We start from the raw sequence: 19,801 nt of genomic DNA, 5'->3' as shown, positions 1-19,801 counted from the left end.
CGTCTTTCTTCCAGTAAAATAAATGAGGCTCATATTTTTAAGTGTTTCAATAATTTTTCATAGTAAAGACTTCATAGACACTAACTAACCCTGGAAGCAGAATCTTAAATTTTTTAGGAAGTATTTAAGAGAAACTTGGAAATGTTTGAGAGATAGAATTAATAAAAATTAATTGGTGCATTTAATTGCATAATGATAGTGAGCATGGTAATTCAATAACCATGTCAGCTGGATATTCTTCTATTACAGCTGATCATATTAGTTATTGCCAGTCTGTTGGCACTGCAAGAAGTATATGCTCAGTTGCAGATCTTTCTGGAGGGTTCTTTTTCTGGACTCCTTACCGAAAGAAGTCAAAGTCCAAATGAATCCTGAATTGCACGGCAGTAAGTTTTCTGATTGACTTACAGAGCTACCAATTAAACAAAAAACAAACAAACAACTCAACCAAAGCCCCAAAGCTTTTGCAATTAGTGTTGGAAGCAAGAGAGAAATTGTCAGACAAAGCTTGCTGATAAGAATACACAAAAGAATGGGAAAATAACTGCAGAATGGAGGAACTGAGTATAATTTTCCTGCTTCCTTCCTGTTAGAAATTCTATCTATTTTTCTTAATATAGCTGAATAATGTTACAATTGTTGCTATATATACAGTAATAAAAACTACACCCTTTAGAAGAACATTTTCTCACACTGCATCATTCCTGGTTACAAAGTAAATATGCAAATATAAATCAACCACAAGGCATAATTTAAATTGCAACAATGAACTGGTTCCGGCAGAAGACAGTGCAGAGCAGCTTTCCAGCAGAACCTGGGACGAGCAGGATGGAAAGAAGCTGCCATGATCTGGCAAGTGAAGTCAGCTGAGCAGAGCACACAAGGAGTGCCTGCAGGTGCTCAGTGCCTGCCAGCACCACACATGTGCAGGGCAAAACTTCAGCACCAGTCCTGCCAAAGCCAAGTGTGCCCTGGAGACACCTGGATCCATCCCCTCAAGGACAGGCAAAGGCAGACATTCCCAAAGACAGGAGCTCAGTTCCAGAGCTACCTGGTTTGTTGAAATGTATCTGCAGTATGAACTTGTGTTGTCTGCCAGGAGACAAGGTGCTGCCTGTTACCTCATAAACTTCATTGAAAAGCAGAGCACGTACTTCTACACTGCAGCACATGGGCCAGTCCCACCACAAGCTGACCCAAGAGTTCCTGGAAGAAATTTAACAGGTTTCTCTTATAACATTCCGGCCCTTTTCCACTCCCTTTGTTTTTAAATATTTCCTCTAAAAAAGATAAAACATCTTAAGACAAAGTTATTTCTAAGGTACTTAATTTAAGAAGTTCACACACTAAGTGGAAAAAAATAAATAGTATTCAGGAGGTAAGATTCTAGACTATGTTAGGGGAGCTCAGTTTCTTTCACTCTGAGAAGAAGAACATCTCCCACCACCAAACAAAAAGGGCACTATGTGGTATTTATTCTGCTCCACCACCACAATTCTCTGTCTTTCCAGCTGCAACACTGTCAAGAGAAGGATCAGCTTAACAAAGCCCAGCTGCCAAGACAGGAGGAGTGTGCACACAGAACTCCAAGCTGATGCTTTTCTGCCAGGGCTGCTGCAATAAAAATTCAACCCACTTCCACCAAGATACAAAAAGAATAGTATCACACCCTGAAAAACAGAGAAATAGGTTTTACTCAACATATCATCTAACAGACATATCTGTTTTATTCGATTACCAAACACAACAATTCTGTTTTAATTCTACTTGAGGTCTTCAGCCTCCTCCTTCTAAAGCCTGCAAATTTTCTAGATATTGGGTGACAGCCTCTATCTCTGCAAACTCCAGCAGTCTGTTGATTAGCTTATCCAGTGCTTCTTTCCCACTTAGAATTTCCTATGGAAAAAAAGCAGACAAAAGCATTACTGACTGTTCTTCAGCATTATTCTGAAACATCAACTACTCAGACCCCTGAAATGCACTTTGCCTGCAGTCCCTCCACTTGCTCATCTTTTCAGGTTCCTCCCACGTGAGAGCAGCAGTGGCGGACAGCAGCAGGACATCAGCTGCCTGCGTGTGCAAGGCACATGGATTCTGGCAGCAACAAAAGCAGCTGCTGCCTTGGTTTCATGCACCTACATGAGAATTCCCTGCAAGAACAATCAAGGACTGAAGAACCTCACTCAAATACTGTTGGCCACGGCAAGAGTGAGGCTGTTTTGCAAGCAAAGCTCGACTAACTTTTGTCAGGCACTTTATGGCTATAGTTTCACTCAAGAAAGATCCAAACACTAAGGAACTGACTAATAAAAGCCACTTTCATGCAATCATGGAACTATTTCCTCTGCCATGGCATTCTGCACTCCATTAACTATGAACCATTCCATATTCAGTATGCCCTGCATTTTCTGGAGTTACCCAGGACACCTGTGGGTACAGTTTCAAATGTGTTGCTCCTTATGCAACAGCACTTACAGCAAACCCTAAACTTTGTTTTTCATAAATTTAATTTTATAAAATCCATTATTAGGGTTTTTTTCCCAATGTAAAAAAACCCCAATAAACAGAATCATAGAATGGCCTGGGTTGGAAGGTACAGTAAAGATCATCCAGTTCCAAGCCCCCTGCTATGGGCAGGGACACCTTTCACTAGACCAGGCTGGATCAAAGCTCCATCCAACTCAGCCTTGAACATTTCCATAGATGAGGCACCCACAGCTTCACTGGGCAATCTGCTCCAGTGTCTCTCCACCCTCACAGTAAAGACATTTTTCCTAACACCTAATCTAAATATACTCTATTTTAGTTTGAAGCCATTCCCCCTTGTCATGCTCTTGTAAAAATCTCCTTCTTTCTTGTAGGCTCCCTTTGAGTACTGGAAGGCTGAAATTAGGTCACCCCAAAGCTTTTTCTTTTCCAGGTTGAACAATCACTAAGATTCAAGTCATATGTAGATATTTACTTGGACACAAGATCTCAGATAATATTAAAATGAAAACATTCCATTTCAGTTTCTTTTAACTGTGGCTTGTGATGAAAACATAAAAGTTTTTCTCGTTCTTTACTTGCGCATTAGGAGGAGGAAAGAATGGCCTAACAAAACTAAAACGTCCTTCCTGTCAGGTTTTTGTTTTGGATGTACTATGCTGCAAGAATCTCAAATGTCACTTGCCCAGTTTGGCCAAAGGACTAATGGATCTCATTGAGGACTAAATGCTTGGTCACTTTCCACTCACATAGTAGGAGAAAACCACACAGAGGTGTAGGCCAGTGAGCTACTGCCTGTGCCAGTCATCTCTAAGACGACAAGAAGGCGGGACAGAAAGTTTAAGCTTTCTAAATCTAGTGTTCTGTCAGAGCACAACTGGCTACATTCTTCATATATATCTTAAGTTGTACTCACTGAGTTAAATTTTTCTTTTTATGGTAAATGTGAGTATCTAAGTACTCTCATACGGAATCCTTACCTTGATATTGCGTGCATCATAGGAGATCCTGTGGTCAGTCACTCTGTCCTGAGTGAAGTTGTAAGTACGAATTCTCTCTGACTGGGCTCTTGTTCCCAACTGCAGCAAAGCAGGAAAAAACAAAATCTGTTGTGTTTTAAAAAAAACAAATACTTCTCTAGAACAGGATGCTCAAAATAAACAGTGATGGATCAGCCTGTTCCAACTACCAGGCTAGCGGTCACTGGCTTGGCATTACTGAACTGTACTGTTTGTCAATGTGTATCACAAACCAAGTTTCTATATCCTCCAGCACATTCCTGCTCCCCCTCTGCAGCTGAAAGAATCGCATCACTTTCAAAGGTCATGTAAGGTACCAAAGTCCTTACCTCAAAAAATTTACAAGTGGGGTTTTCTGGGGGGAGAGGGTTGTAGCTTCCACACAAAATAATGGAAATAGGGTCCATTAATAATGGAAGCAGCACAGTCAATGTGTGGCTGTCAGAAATGAGCACCAAAGGAGATTAAGAGTAAAAAGTGAAGTTACCCTCTAGTGGTGAAGTGTGAGAGTGCAAACAACAATTTTAACTTGAAGCAGAAACCCAAATGTAGCACTGCTGGGACTAAACACTTCACTAAACACTGTGGTCTGGTCTCCACTAAAATGGAGAATTAAATGTTAAAAAACTCTCAGAGAAATAAAGAGGTGTCCGTTTCAGTGGGCGTTGGTGAAAATTTCATCTGCACTCCACATGTGTATTTTAGAACATGGAATTTCTTGAATAAATTCCAAAGCATTAGGAAAGGTAATTCACTTTTGCCTGATCTTCCACACTAGTAATATAACTATAACTATAAATCCTTTATGCAGCTTTGAAAGCTCTCAAACTGAAATCAATAACAAAGATAAATGGCTCACTGCTTACAATGATGGGGTTAATAATCTGCAGGGACAGTACACTTAAATGCAACATGAAATAAGTGACTAAATAGCTGAGCTGGAAAATCTGGAGTACTAATTAATTCTCTACTTCTGAAGCATTTTTATTCCAATAGATTGCTGTTGAAGTTTGAACCACAAATGGGGAAACACTCAAAGAATGGGAAAAGAATGACAGGACATTTTGAGCAAAAAGCACACTTGGCAGCCTAACCTGAGGTAACTCTTCCAGAGGCTGTTTCTTCCTCAAAAGGTGACCTAAACTGTATCAAATAAGCTGCTACTTAATTGCACTGTGGCAGGATTGTTCATTTTTTTACTTGTTTCTCTCAAAACCTCTGTATGGCCTTAAGATCCTCTCCTTTAAAAACTTCTGAGAACTCCTGATCCTAGTTTCCATTGAACGTAACTTTTTACTGATGCTTGAATTTGTGTAACTCTGGCCTTAATGAGGGTATTCAGTACACAATGTTGAATTTTCTCTTTTGAAAAATTTCAGCCATTCTTTTGACCCTTCTTTCCAGCCACAGTTGCTGTCTCCTTTCATTGCCTGAGAAGTCTACAATACCACTGAACAGGGGTAAGTAAACGCAGAGTTACCATTTTGAAGTACAAGATTCTCCTCCCTTGTGAGCACCCCTAGTTTGGACACACACTCCCACTTGCTCTGTCCCTTCAACCCAAAGAGATCAGAAACAAATCTACAACACAACACCCCCTCCAGATCTCAGGCACCACTTGCCTCACCTGCAGCTTCCTGGCACTCTGCTCCTGAGTGAGCTGCTTCTCAAGGACCTGCTGGTAGAGCTTGGCTCTCAGTGTCCGCAGCGCGATTTCCTTGTTCAGCTGCTGCGAGCGCTCCTGCTGGCACTCCACTGCCAGCCCTGCACACAGCCATCCAAGAGCCCATTAGAACAGAGAACAAACAAGCTGAATTAATTCTAACACATTAGGCAAACGAAACCTACTGGAGTGCTGCTGCTTTGTAGGGCCTTTCAGCTGCAGGATAAAAAGTCATTTTAACACACTGGCCAGCACCATTAGTGCATTTTTAAACTTGTCACAGCTGCACTGGGGGCTTTTTGTTCTGTGCTACAGAAAAGTCAGGGATATTTTAAAATTTCATGAAGCAAACAAGTTTCTGACATTGCCTCTAGAAACTGAATTCACTCCAATTAGCTGCCATATGCTAAAAATGCAATTTGAACCATCTACAAGAGGATGTTTAAAAGAGCGTAACACAAGTTTTTAAAATCTTAGTCCAGACAAGCTCTTGGAAACTGGGAAATTCATTATATTAGGAAAAAGGGGTGCCTAATCAACACTGGTGAGTCTTGAACTAAATTATGAAAAATGAGACAAAACAAGACCTTTAAGTCTTTAAAAGAAATCTCATTTGATTTCTGAATGAAAAAGGCCTATAGGGAACAGCTGTTTTCAGTCAATTTCCTGTGCCTAAAGTGATTCTGCATCTTACAAACAGAAGCTCACTGAGTTTCAATAAAACAAATCCCAAAAAAGAAAGAATGGTCCAGTCTACACTGTACCTTCCCATCAATACACATTTTCCCTTCTATCCAACATATGATTATCTAGTATTGAATGAAGATCTTTAAGCCTTCTTTTTAATCAGTCATGTAACTACACACACTCCAGCTAGGCTAAGCATGCCTTTGCTTGCCAGCGGCCATTACTGCTGAAGGTAAAGAGCACACAGTGCAAATTATTTACATCTTCTACCCCATCCATGTCACCCTCCATTTGTTCTTTCATCCTTCAAAGACAGTTTACTCATGAAACACTCGCTCTAAAGACAGAACTGGCATAATCCCTGTGCCCCTGGTACACAGCCCCTTTCTCACACTGCCTGGCTACAAGAGGGACAGAAGCAGAAGGGGCTACTTCTCCTTTCTTGGCATAAGGCCCAGCCCTGCAAGAGACAACCTGCAGGAACACAAGCTTCCTTTCCAAGATACAGATTCAGTGTGATTAGAAGTGCAAAGTACAGCCAGACTTACCTGTAGGAAGGTGCACAATCCTCACTGCACTGTCAGTTTTGTTAACATGTTGCCCTCCTGCTCCTTTGGCTCTGAACGTATCTATGCGCAGATCTTTGGGATCCACTTTAACATCAACCTAGAAGCAAAGAAAATTACTACTTCCTGGTCATTCCAAAAATATTTGGATGTCAGTGACACTCAGCATTAATAAGAAATCACTTCTCAAAAAATTGCTCCTTTACAACTGTTCCTAAGTAACAGTCATTATAATTTTAAAAAATACAGTGTCAAATATCTCTGAAAAGCAAATGATGCCTCAAAGATTTCTCTTAGTTTTTCAAACTCTTACTCTAGGTTCTTCACAAAACAAAGTATGTGTGTCAAACAAAACACAATCACTGTTTTGCAAAACCACTAGCTTTGGCAGAGAGGCTAAAAAATAAGCAAATATTTAAAAACCACTTCTAAACAGTAGTGCAAGGATCTTGTTCGTGAGTCAAGCCCGAATGATTCTTGCAAAAGTACTTAGAATCATCTGAGAATAGGCATATCCAGATCTATTCAAGTAAGGATTGCCACACTGGAAATAGGAGCCCATGATGACCTGGACCATAATTTGAGCTCAGTGGATGGGAAAGGAACATTCAGATCTGATCAGTGTTGCAAGGAAAGTATTACAAAGAAGCAGGAGAAGGTGCAGGAAAAGCCTACAGGATCTGGGGTTTTTTATTTTTTGTGAAAATTCATGGTGTAAGTAAGAACTGTCCGTATCAGTGCGATCTCTGACAGACTAGCCAACACACTCATTCACATTCAAAGGAGACTGTCTTTGATTTACCAGAGAAGGACACCAATAATTTAAATGAAACAAAAAACTCAAAAGGATGTACAGAATCACATTACTATGCAACACTGAGTATTTTCTTGGATATATTCTGTCTTAGTACGTGATGTAATTTAAAATTGGCTTGCTTACTCATAGCAGTGAGTCTTGTCAGTGTTGGGGCTGGAACACTTAATGAAATGATCACTCACTTACATGCCATTTCAGGCAACATCAAATCTCTGCCAAGTTGCTTCTGATGATCCATTTATACATGTAAGGTACAGAGCCAAGGACTATCAACTCCCAGAGTCAGAGCACTTGTGTTTCAATTGCTGGGACTTGCACGAAGCACTTGGTTATCAGTGAAATCCCCAAAACAGTAACATGCTTTTAAATAACACCTACTCCAATACCAAAATGGGTGAGCAGGGGTTCAGCACCACCTTAGCAAACCAATGAACAGTTTACCTCCTCTGGCTGAGGGAGGACAATGACTGACATTGTCCCAGTGTGAATACGCTGCATTCTTGATGACAAGCCCGTCTCAGGGATTCGCTGCACTCGGTGAGTCCCTCCTTCATATTTCAGATGCCTGTAGACATTCTCTCCTGAAATATGAGCAGCAGCATGATGCAAACCTCCTGGAGAGACAAACAGTGTGTGACAAATACAGCAGAGAAACACTGCTTCCAATTCCATTGTCTTGGAATCTCTGAAGAACTGCTGTACCTATCTCAGCTGGGGTATAGTTCACGATGTCAAAGGTCCAATGTTTGTAGTCGGCGTAGCTCTGGTACATGTCAAACATTTCTTTAGTGAACTGTTGGCAGATGTCACCTAAAAATCAAAAAGCATTACCACATAAACAGCACATTTTAGATTTATCTGCAACTCCAACCCCAGTCATTAGGCAGGTTAAGGCTCATCTTTAGAAAGTATTGCTTTATGCCAGCAAAGTATAAAAAAAGCATCAAGAATAACCCGTAAGAGGTTTAATGGAGTTGGATGGAGGTTGGAAGTAATCTTCACTGTAGGGGCTTTGCTGACCTCCAGTTGTTCTGCCAGCTGTCACTTCTAATATGACAGGACTTGTATCATATTTTTCCTTTGGCACTAGAAGCTGGAAAAGCTGAAAAAAAAAAAAAAAAGAACGCCATTATCTCTGTCATGACCCTGGATCTTCGCTTAATCAAATTTACAGCCAGACTTCACAACTGCCACAGCCTGAGCACACACGGCCATTGACTTCCTTTCACAATGAAGTTAAGTAGGACTAAAAACTGTCCAATGACCATTGCAACTCAGTGCAGTCAGTGTAGTGCATCCACATGAAAGCTAGCTGAAAGTGCAGTCCTGCCAAGTCAGGTGTCAGGTCACCCACCCCAGCCCCAGCTACCTATGGAGACAAAGTCATTAGCTAACACAGCCAATCTTTACATTAATCTTATTTCTCAGAAAGTCACATTTCATATTATTTTAGTCTGAGTATAGAAATGAGCCCAAACACAGTGGTCTCCACTGAATTGTTTCAACTTCTTTGCTTTTATTTTCCCCATTCATGGGATGCTGTCAGCTGAAGAGAAAACGAAGGATTGCAAGTTCCAATCAGAAATCCCTCAAGAGTGCATGCTCTACTGCCACGAACAGTTACTAGGATGTTATGTCAAATCTCACTAGCACAGACTCACCACTTTTTTAATCCCCTTCAGCATTTGCAGACAGACAAGCAAGAGAAATTACTCAATCATCTCCTAAGACACAATTGTCACTAACAAGCTTATTAATAATTAATGTTGCCACTTCTTTTCAGGGAGAATACAAAACCTGGACTTCTGTTTCATTAAACTCAAGTGTCAGAATCTATTAGTAAGATCATAGAGGAAAGGTTTTCTGACATCTTTATTTACAAAGCTGTGAAATTTTATCTCAGGCTCACCTTTCTGCACAACATGTTCATTTTTTTATCCAGGCTTTCCTTCTCTTCTAAGGCGAGCTCTAGAAGTTGTTTCTCATCTCTGCTGTCTAGTTCTAAATTCGAACAACAGGAATAGATGTTAGCCAATCTCACCAAGAGCAAATTATAACACTGTAAAATTATAAAGCTGTCCAAAGACATGCACTGCAGCACAGAGAAGCTTGTAGAGTTTTGCCAGCATAAAATACTCAAATAAGAGCAGCCCAAGCTAGGATGCACATTGCTAACTCAATGATCATATTTTCCAGGTGTACTAGAAGGAGCAGCAGATATTTTACCTTTACCATCCCACATTTTAGAGCTTACTAAAAACGACAACACATTCTCAAGTAAAGCTCACAGAAGCTCCAAGCCTTTTCTGCTATGGAGGCTCCAGCTTACAGTAATAAAAATTTTTGATCTGTTAGCAATAGATTATACACTAAGTAGAAACTTGAAGACAGTTGGAGTCAAGTGAAAAACCTGTCACTGCTAAAACAGGGAACCCCCTCTCCTTTTCATCTTTCTTTCCACTTTTCTACTCACCAGAAAGTGAAACAATTCAACTCACTGAAATGAAAAAGCAAGTCTGGTTGAATAAGTGCACGTTTTTACCATGCCAAGTTGAACTAGATTTAAATTATAACTGAACAATTACCAACAGAAATGAGGAGGGAATGGCTGAAGCCAGCTTTGAGCAATTGGGAATAAGAACGAGGGAACAAAGCAATAAAGAGAAGGTGAAAACCTTCTGCCTTGTGGCCAGCATGGAAACCATAGGTTTGTCTCAGATGCAGCATAAAAGTGGACACAATTGCTTCTAGCTGGTCCAAAAAGTATTGATCAGTTAGATAAACAGTATCAAATTAACTACTGTCAACAGAGATGGTCTGGTTGTGACCAATGAGCCTCAGGTTCAAAGGATTGGTATCCCATTCCTACCTCCCTTCAAAACAGAATTCACTTAACCCACCTCATGACTCACACCACCAGAGGGAAACTGGGAAATATTTTTCTGCTTCACTGAGTGTTGCAAATATAAAATCTTACATCAATTGTCAGGAATTCAGGTAGCAGAGAGAAGAGGGTCAGTTAGGGAGCTAAGTGGAAAACAGTGAACAGCCAAATGAAGGGGACATCTGTGTTTTAACTTGGCCACAGGATAATGGTACAGACATTTATCATTTATACAGACAGAATATGGCTCTATTTGGCTCTATTTAATTAATTTATGGGCTGTAATTTTTTACCATTCTTTTCCCTTCTTTCAACTAGAACTCACTCCATCCCTGCACATCATAATTTATGGAATTAGAAAAATTCATTATATTCATTTGATTCAAAACCAGCCTAAGCTGAAATATGAATTTTCCAGAATTTTCTTAATACTTTTTGATTCTTTCAAGAGCATTTATTTTTCAGCATTAAATTTTTGTACCTTGTCTCCTTCACTCATTCTCCTCTTTTCTCCAGTGAAGAGAATTAGAGAGGGTTGAGGATTAAAATATTTTAAATAACCCATTTTTTTTCCAAAAGCACAAACATCTATTTATTATTAAAACTAAAGTATACAAATGTTTTCTATCTCTTTCTAAATAAATTACATTTACATCTTTATTTCAGTATGTCTCTTACTGTTTTGTCCACACCCCTTGTTTCTCTCTGAAAAGCACCATGAACTTTTGTCTTCCTCCATTTACACTGCTGGGTACTGATTTCTCCCATCCTTTGATTTTCCCCTCCTTCTCCGCCTTAATGTAAATCCTATTCTCTCCAGGTCAGTGTCTAAATCTTTTGGCTTAATACTTGCCACTGTAGCAGAATGGATCCATTTTTTCCTTCCTACTGTGTGCACCTCCTCACACTTGTAACAATGCTGGGTTTTTTCCCAAATGTTGCACCATTACTTATTTCATAAATTCTTCTATTTATTCCCTCTGTACTTTCTTTTTGGTACAAAAACCAGTTACAATTTTTAATTCTTTTTTACCAATTCTACTGTAGCAAACTATCGAAAAACAGCAGCTTCTTAAACCATTTTTTTTAATTCCTTAAAGGACTCCCCAAATATTTTCAATGAAATATTAGCTTTTGCCATTTAAATTGGAAGCTGACAACTCAGAGCCTAATGAAAGTTCATGTCATTTGCTCAATAAATATCACTGAACTGGTCAGGTGGCATCTCATTTTAAATAACACGGCAGAAGTCTGCATTTATCAAAGGTTTGAGCCTTGCTAATTTTTTTCCTTCAGTTCAACCAAAAAATAACCTCCAAATGAACACTTCCCAACCATTTCTGTTAGATGGATATCCCTGAGGTTCCAGACAATCCCTACTCTCCCAAAATTATCATATTGAGACCTCAAACTAAAATGAGACGAGATGAAAACCAGAAGGATGTAGCTGGATGCAGAAAGCCCTTGCAGCACACGAGCTCCTGGGAGCAGGGGGGACCAGGGAGTGTTCCAGGTCTGGCTGAACTTACTCACAAGCTCTCCTCAAAGGCTGGGCAATGAAATTTATCCCAAGCACAGCTGCTGTTCTGAAGCAAGCAAGTAGATGTGTTTTCCTTTACCTGTGCACATTGCTTCTAACTCTTGAACTTCTCTTTCAGCCTCTTTGATTTCTTGAAACGCAGCTGCAATGGGGGACAGATCAGCACATCTTCTCCTCAGGGTTCTTTGCTCAAAGTCATTTAATGAGTGTGCACTTAACTGATGACTAACCTGCTGGTATTCCCTGCTGAGAGACTCCAGATACTTCTGCACAGCCTCATTCTTCCACAAAGCTTGAGAATCCTGATGGTTTTTTCTGTGCCAACTGTTAAAAGACAGAGTGAATCTAGCTGTGTCCAATAAAGGCTTTGGCCTCCAAAATCCATGGCTGTGTAGTCCCACCATGCAGCCCATCTTCTTTGCAACAGGAGGGAGAAGACAGCTGTCAAGTTGGCTGTGACAGCAGCAATTGGCAAGCAGGCTCTTGAAACGGCAGACCTTTTGGAGAGGTTTCATTTTGTTTCTTATTTTTCCACCTCCTGAAATTAAAAGTACACAGTATATTGGCCAGTGTTGTTATCTAGAAAAAGAAAGAATTCTATTAAAAAAAATACAACAAACACAAGGATGGTATCAAAGCCATATCCTGGTTTGATTACATCGACACAAATGCAACTGTCATGGACAAAACTATTCCTGTTTTAGTCCCAGTTTAAACAGAAGCTCTTACCACTACCATTATACTGACTGAGGGCTGGAAAAAGGCTTTTCTCCCCCCTCCTCAAACAGTTTATTTATACTATGGAAAAGCTCCTGTGGATGAGGCTTTACAGACAGTAGCTTCATTTTGCCATATGTCTCATCGGAAAAATCCAAGCATTTCATGCCTTACTGATGAAAGAAAAATGCTGCTGAGAAGGCAAATCAATACTAGAGGTAAAGAATTCTGTACACAGAATGTAATAAATGTCCAGAATTATGTGTCAAATTACATCCACTATCATAAAAGGAGAACATTAGTAGATGACCACAAAACATATGAGCCAACAGGACTTCAATACACTTACAAAAAATCACTCACTCATATGAGAAGTGAGTGAACTGGAGAAGAGGACAGGAGAAGACAGGAGAACGTCTTTATGTGCTTTATGTCCCCTGCATACTCCTTACTGTGATATATTTACACTTAACCAACATGATATTTTCCATCCAAAAAGTGAGTAAGAAGCAGGTACTCTGAAATACAACTCCTGTATTTTTCTGAGACATTTGGCCTACAGTTTTATAGAACCCAGACTCCCCTCAGCATTACTGCTGCTCTATGAAAGATCATTTCCTCTTCACTTTATATCATCAACATTGCAAACTATGTTATGAATTACTACTGTGCTCTAAAATATTATATTGGACTGCTAGGCTCTGCCAGGAAAACTACATTGAGATCACACTTATTCTAGGGCTACTCAAACAGAAAAGGTTTAACATACAAAGAAGCATTCTTAGTAACCCTGCCAGTGCCACGGTCCCATCTGCCCACTGATTTTTACAAAAATATGGATTCTGAGAAAATAAGAGCATGAATCTTTTTGCAACAAGATCTCCTGGAAACACACGTTTCAGTTTCCTGACAAAATTAATTTTTACTCATCAGTGACAAGACCTTCTGTGCATCTTCACGCACTTTACTAACAAATTACTGTGACACTCTAACTACTCAACTTGCCCGTTATTCTCCCCTATTTACTGCCATCCATTTGTCCACAATGAAGAAAGAGCAATATGCAGCAGAACCAGAAGTACTGCATCCTGTCTGAATGCTTGTTTTACTACCTACAGAAGGAGGCAAGGACCTTTATTCTATTCTGTTCCCTCCCCAGATTCCCCAGCCAGCAGGTGCTATTGAATCCACAGCAGCAATCTCAAGACTGCTTTGATGTACAGAAAGAAAATTATAGCCTTCCTGGAATCCTGTAGTGACTAAAACCAGTTGCAGCAGAGAGATCCTGTTCCCTTCACCAGGAACACAGCAAAAAACACAAACCATGCTCATCATCCATGATCCTGGATTTCGGCATGAGTGGACTCAGTTCCAAAGACCTAATTCCATTAATGAATATGGACTTGCTCCAGATCAGCATGGCCCACTGTTGTTTGGCTAAGTGCTGACCATCGTCAACTCAATTTTAAAACATTAATGTTGTATTTTATTTTAATTAATTCATTAAACATATAAATTATTAGTTACAACCATCTAGCTAATTTTTACTGGTGTAGTTAAGAAGCAACACACTCAAATAATAAAACATTTGCTGTACTGCTTTGCCTGAGCTCTCACAAATAATATTCTTGGGTTTAAAAGAAAAAAAAAAAGTAATGAAATAACACAGACCTTCAAGGAAGTCAGAAGTTTCAAAATCATTTTGCTATGTTAAATAAAAAAGGTATCTCCTTCTCAGAGTGGGGCTGCCACACCTTATTTGCATAAAAATAGACATATTACTTTTACAGAGCTATAAGCATTAGATGACCTATTAAATGATCTCCAAACCAGATTTTAATAACTTTTAAATATGATTAAAACGACCTCGTGCACACCACAAATCAAAAACCAATAAGCGAAAGTGACAACTCTAATTGTCCAATTAAAATAATAATTTTTAAAAAATAATTTCAAGACAGGAAAGAGCTCTCAATGTTGCGAACTCTTTCAGAGGTTATAAAATGCATTTCTAACAACCAAAGATGCGACCGGCGCCATGCGGCAGCACTCGAGCACACAGGTGCACGGCAGGAGGAGGCACTGCAAGGCTCACCGGCCGGAGCAGGAACAGCTCGGGCCCCGGGAGCGCCCCACACACACCTCTGCCTCCCCCACGGCCACCCAGCAAAGCCCCGACAGGGAGCGCGCCGGCAGCCCGGCCCCGCTGCGGGGCTCACGGGCAGCGACGGGCTGCAGGAGCCGGCAGGAGAGGCAGGAGCGGGCAGGGAGAGGAGGCAGGAGAGGCAGGAGCGGGGACCGAGAGGCAGGCTCACCGGCGGGCGGGGGCCGCGCTGCCCGGTACCCGCGGCGGGGCCCCGGCTCTCACCGTCCGCAGGCCCGAGCACCGCGGGATCGCGGCCCGGCCCGCGGGCCCACGGCAGACGGGAAGTGCGGCGGGCGCGCTCCCGGTCCCAGCATGCCTGCGGGAAAACGCGCTTCCCGTCCCCCGCCGCCACCGGCACCGCGCCTGAGCCGCGCCGGCGGCAAAGGCGGCCTCCGCCTTGCCAATCTGGTCAGTGAAAGATTAATTTCAGAGACATCTGAATGAAATGACATTAAGCTACACTTTGTGTCAAAGCTCACTATTCAATTCTACTTAAAATGAGTTACTATTCTACTAAAAGCAAGTAAAATAATAATTACCATTCTGATTATGACTATGCTAGTTAGCTGCAGCTTCCTCATAAAGTATGCATTAAAACATACTATGTATGTGGACATTTTAAAAGCTATTATTAAACCTCTACCTCCCTAATTAAAATTTTAAAAATACTTAAGCAATGGGTTTTTTTATACCTATAATCACCAAAATACCTTTCTTCTCAGCTACTGTCATTCTATGAAATTAAAAAAAAAAAAAAAAAGGTAAAACTTTTGTATTTGGCATATAAAACATGGGATTTCATGTAGTCAATATTCAAAAACACTGAAAACAGGACGAATCAATAGGTAGGATTCAGATCAAAGCTCAGTGCCTGAATTACAACTAACCCCTTGTTTAGGCCTGAGGACAGGTTTTGGCTCTGCTCTACCTGTGGGTACAGGAGGCAAGGCAGACAGATGGAAAGCCACTTCCAAAGAACAGGAGTTGGTCCACAAAAAGGACTGCAGGGAACGGCATCCTGAAATCTTCCCCAGGCCTGAGCCCACACTGATGTGCCCTTAGAGATGCCATCAGCCAGACACCATTCCCATTATACCTCACTCTTCTTCCACTATGCCTTCTGGGACTCAGTGAAATGAAATAATAAAATTGTACTTGCATTGGTACTCTAAATATGTAATTTGATACTTAAAAGTATTGGGAAGGTCCTCTCTGGGAGGACAACCAGGAACCTAATAATCTGAAACTGCAAGTAGACCTCATGCTCCAAAATTGGTTTTAAAAGAAGAAGGTAGGCCAAGGAAAATCAAATCAGCTTCTACTCCAGTCAGTAATGGTTATTGCATTGAATCCTCTGATTTAACATGATCATATTCAGTTTTTATTATGCCTTGTGGCTGAATGTTTTAAGTGTGAAAACAGAGACTGTAACGAAGTCCTGCTCCCTCTCCCTGCCAGGCAGCAAAGCACGCAGGGGCAACACAGCCAAGACAAGGGCTGGACTCTGTGCAGCCAGCAGGGCTGCCAGGGACCATCCACCACAGGACCTGTCCATGCATCTCATACTCAAAACATGTAAGATACACTCCTTCCCTAAGTTTACCGTGCGCTTTTAGACTGCAGTGTGGGAAATGAGTATGAAGGATGTGAAATCTCCTTCTACCCCTCTCACAGTTTGTTTCAATGCCTTAAAACCTGCATGGGTGGAGTAGCAGGTGCTGATGGAGCTGGTGAGGATAAGGGGTTATGGGGCATGGGCTATTTGGGGCAGGGTGCCACCACCTTCCTCAGCAGCCCACAGGCACATTGGGTGCAGAAGGGAAGAGTCACAGCAGGAAGACAGCTGGGTTCTGGGGCTTTAGGATAGATATGGTGGTGTTGTACTTTAAAAGCTGGCACTGTTAACCTGCCAATTTAGAAACTGGAGGCAGAGGGACGGCTCATCAGACAGAACAGGCTCCAGGCCTTGCAACACGCTTGGCTTGAAGGCAGGTCCATGCCCACACGGGGGCCCTTCCTCGCCCAGGGGGCCCTAACTGGGTTTAGGGGTGTGCCAGCATCTCCCAGCAACTTCCACAGGAGCAAAGAGACACACTCTGCAAAAATAGCAAACTTGTTACAATGTATGTAACACTTCAATATTGTTCCCCCCTTTCAGCCCAAACAGGTCAGACTTCTGAAATCTTTGTTTGAAGGAATAAACGGTGACAGAATCACACGCATCTTGAATACAGTCCTGTTTAATAACAAAGCCTGTAGAGAGAGCTTTGTTTTGCCCAGCACAGTGGGATTAAATGACAAGAAGTTTTCTTGACTGCGCTCCCAAACCTCACTTTCAGTTGGAGCTCTGCCTTCCCACAAAGCTCATTTCTTTGTTTATTCTCTCCCAGCTAGCCTGCAAACATTTCTTTTATTGCCTCTCTGCTTTCCTTTTCTTGCTGCTTTTAACAGACTTTTAATATGGACACATCTAGATGCAAATCGAACCCCTGCCTCTTATTTGCAATTTGCCTACTTTCAGGCAGCATTCTTTTGTGTGGACTAGTGGATAGTGTTTGGACTATCAGGAAACAGAGATCTTTAGCTATGAAGAACAGCCTTATTGCTTCAGACCAAAGATCCACCTAGCACAATATTTGTCTGATCATTCTCCATGATGCATCAGTTTATCATTCAACCCAGCCAGAGGTATAAGATGCCTTTTTGCCAAGACAGAAATTAGGGTTCATAGAGTCGAGGCTTTAGCTAGTTGTCAGAAGTGCTGAAGACATGCCATGGTACAAACAGGCTCTGAAAATGATGCTGCAGGGCAAAGTCAAGGCTGCCATCCCTCTCAGTAATACTCCTGCTTTGTAAAAATCGGATACCCAGTGCAGCACTACTATAGCCTATAGCAGAAAGAACAGTGAATTGGGTACTGCGTGTGGAGAACACACATCCTGTGATCAGCAACCCTGCTGACTGACATCATTAGAAACATGCCAGAACAAAAGAGTGAGAAATAAACACAACAGAGATATTCCTTTTGACAGACCATACATCTAGACAGATTAACAAAACACTACAGAAACCAACAACCATTCACAAAAACTGCCCATAAGCTGATGGCTCAGCTATAAAGTACTATAGGAAAGCATATACTTTACGTTCTCATCTTTACTATTTTCATCTCAGGAAGCTTCCTAAACATACCCTTTAATTTTTTTTTTTAACTTATTAGTCCTCAAGTTATTAGGCTGACATGCAAGTTACTCTCTTCCAGGAAATTGCCTACTGTCTCGTTCCCTCTGTCAGCCAGAAAGGAAAGCAGCTATCATGTCATCAGCTCCAGCAAGGCTCGTGTCAAGTCAAGGACATGCTGCTTGGGATCTTCAGTCTCACAGCCATCTGCTTACCGAGTACCAAATAAAATATATCAAGTACACAGACTTTCTAATTGGCTCTTGTGAGTTACTGTTTTGCGCAATTGCTTTACTTGGGGATATCTATCATGTTCATCATCTGTGACTGTAGGTGGGTAATCATATTAATACAGAACTAAGATACTTTGAAATAAATGCCAAAATATAATTAATATTTTTAAAGGTTAATTATGTAAACAAAGATTTTAATTGCAGTCGCCTAGTTTATTTTCCCTATAAGATGGTTTTTTTAATTGGTTATAACCTTGACAGTTTAACCGATTTTCCTTCTCAGTAATGCCCTAGGCCATGCAGTTTTAGCGTTCCTGGTTGTTGGTGGTTTTGGTTTAGTTTTGTTTTTAAGAACGATTTTTGGGAATAACAAGGAAAAAAAAGACCTTAGACCTCCTTCGGTGAAGGAGCCAAGCAATGAAAAAACGCCGCTGTTCTGTGGACGCCCGATGGTGTCGGGAAGTTTTACATAACCAACTGCTGAAAATGCCTTAATGCGACGGGGGCCGTCCCCGCTCGCTCAAAGCCTGGCTGCCAAGTTTGCTGTTGTTTCCTTAAATACCAGCCAGGGCACTGCAAGCCCGCAGAGCCGCTCCGAGCCCCGCCGCCGACGGAGGCTGCGCTCCTTCCCAAGGCCGCCTCCCTCCCAGCCTTGCGGGCAGCCTGGCTCTCCGAAGCGGCCGTTTGAGCGCCGGGAGCGGAGCGCTTCAGCCGCCACTCCGGGAATCGCGCAGGGAATCACGGAGGGAATCCTCGGTCCCTGCCCTGGGGCCGGGCGGGCGGAGGGGGTGTCTGTGAGGGGAGCGGCGCTGCGCCTGCGCCGAGGGGACCCCGGCGGCCATTTTGCAGCGTCAGGCGGGCGGCGAGGCGCCCCGGCAGCTGCGCAGAGGGGCCCGGGGGAGCCGGCGGGGAGGGCGGGCGGCGCAGGGCTATGAGTTAAAGTGCCGCCGCCGCCGCCCCGCCGAGTTCGGGCTTTTCCTCCCCGGCGTTCCCCCCTCCTCCCATCCCTCGTACCGACAGCCGCCCCTCCCGGGCCGCCCCCACCCCCGCCAGCCGTGCCTGTCCCAGGGCCGCCCGCGCCATGCCGTCCGTGCCGCTGCCGCCCAAGGAGAGCAACCTCTTCAAGCGGATCCTGGTGAGCCACCAGCCCCGCTCCTCTCTCCTCCTCCCGCCGCCGCTTCTCCCTCCTCTTCCCTCTGGCTCGCCGGCCTCGCTCGGTGCCCTCCGGGTCACTTCGCCCGCCGCCGGAGTTGGCCCCGGCTGAGCGCACACGGATGCGGCGGCCGCGCTCGCCGGGGGGAGCCGAGCTGCCGTCGCCTCCTCGCCCCGGTTCGTCCCCGCTTCCTTCCTTCCTTTGTCTGGGGCCCGCCGAGCAGGCCGGGCGAGGCGCCCCTGCTCGTGCTGGCGGCCGGGAAGGGCTGGTGTGGCCCCCGGCCGGGGGAGGGCGGGAAGGAGGGAGGGAGCCAGGCGGGCTCCCCGGGCCGCCGAGCGCCTTCCTCCCGCCCGCCGCGGGGACTGCGGGGCCGGCCGGGGCCGCGCCGCCGCTCCCCTCCCTCGCTCCCTCCCTCCCTCCCCGCGCAGCGCGGAAGGAGGAGACCTCGAGGCACGGTGCGAGTGCGGCAGGGTTTGCTGTTGCTCGGTTGATTCCCATCTGCGCTTCATTTCCAGCGAGAGCTTCGGCTTTGGTGTAGGGACCGGGTTAAAAGTAGTTCGCTCGCTCAGCAGTTTTGAGTGTAGTTGAAGACGTGTGGTGGAATGAGGTGTCCTGCTTCTGTGCGTCCTTTGGAGGACTTGTCTCAACTCCTTTGTGCTGGGCGAATTCCGCTCTTTGCGATTTAACGGTGCAAGGGACGTTTAGTGTT

The 19,801-nt window shown here is 43.2% G+C and overlaps 2 protein-coding genes across 6 annotated transcripts in view; one reads left to right on the top strand and one right to left on the bottom strand.

Annotated features, from left to right (window-relative positions):
• Nucleotides 1-1,704: 1,704 nt before the first annotated feature.
• Nucleotides 1,705-19,138, bottom strand: MTRF1 (mitochondrial translation release factor 1). Of its 3 annotated transcripts, none has more exons than XM_063149375.1 (10): nt 19,057-19,138; nt 11,743-12,201; nt 9,149-9,240; nt 8,260-8,341; nt 7,942-8,049; nt 7,681-7,853; nt 6,405-6,522; nt 5,134-5,270; nt 3,468-3,566; nt 1,705-1,896 (listed from the first exon to the last, which is right to left on the bottom strand). In XM_063149375.1, exons 2-10 carry the CDS (start codon nt 12,176-12,178, stop codon nt 1,777-1,779), a joined length of 1,365 nt encoding a protein of 454 aa, XP_063005445.1. In that variant the 5' UTR covers nt 12,179-12,201; nt 19,057-19,138; the 3' UTR covers nt 1,705-1,776. The 3 variants fall into 3 exon arrangements, with proteins under 3 accessions (XP_063005445.1, XP_063005446.1, XP_063005447.1); XM_063149376.1 differs by lacking the exon at nt 19,057-19,138 and adding an exon at nt 14,749-14,802; XM_063149377.1 differs by lacking the exon at nt 19,057-19,138 and having other exon boundaries at nt 11,894-12,035.
• Nucleotides 18,881-19,801, top strand: part of NAA16 (N-alpha-acetyltransferase 16, NatA auxiliary subunit) — a 62,005-nt gene continuing 61,084 nt past the window's right edge. For 2 of the 3 annotated variants that reach the window (XR_010026800.1, XM_063149374.1), the window contains exon 1: nt 18,983-19,074. Coding sequence is in view for 2 of the 3 variants with exons in the window: in XM_063149374.1 (XP_063005444.1) it covers nt 19,021-19,074 (54 nt within the window). In the remaining variant the exon portion in view is untranslated. Of the gene's footprint in view, nt 19,075-19,801 lie in introns of all 3 variants that reach the window. The other variant, XM_063149373.1, reaches the window with a different exon arrangement.

The sequence above is a fragment of the Melospiza melodia genome, chromosome 2 (assembly GCF_035770615.1).
Source record: "Melospiza melodia melodia isolate bMelMel2 chromosome 2, bMelMel2.pri, whole genome shotgun sequence".
NCBI classification, from domain to species: Eukaryota; Metazoa; Chordata; class Aves; order Passeriformes; family Passerellidae; genus Melospiza; species Melospiza melodia.
This window is presented reverse-complemented; position numbering and strand designations above follow the sequence as displayed.

What these genes read in the sequence shown, in the direction of transcription:
- MTRF1 (XM_063149375.1), bottom strand. Translation starts at nt 12,178, where the DNA reads ATGAAACCTCTCCAAAAGGTCTGCCGTTTCAAGAGCCTGCTTGCCAAT. An exon ending in GATTGTGCACCTTCCTACAG is followed by an intron (nt 5,271 to 6,404) that starts GTAAGTCTGGCT and finishes GGCTGTGTGCAG; the next exon opens with GGCTGGCAGTGGAGTGCCAG. An exon ending in ATGATGCACGCAATATCAAG is followed by an intron (nt 1,897 to 3,467) that starts GTAAGGATTCCG and finishes TTTTTTCCATAG; the next exon opens with GAAATTCTAAGTGGGAAAGA.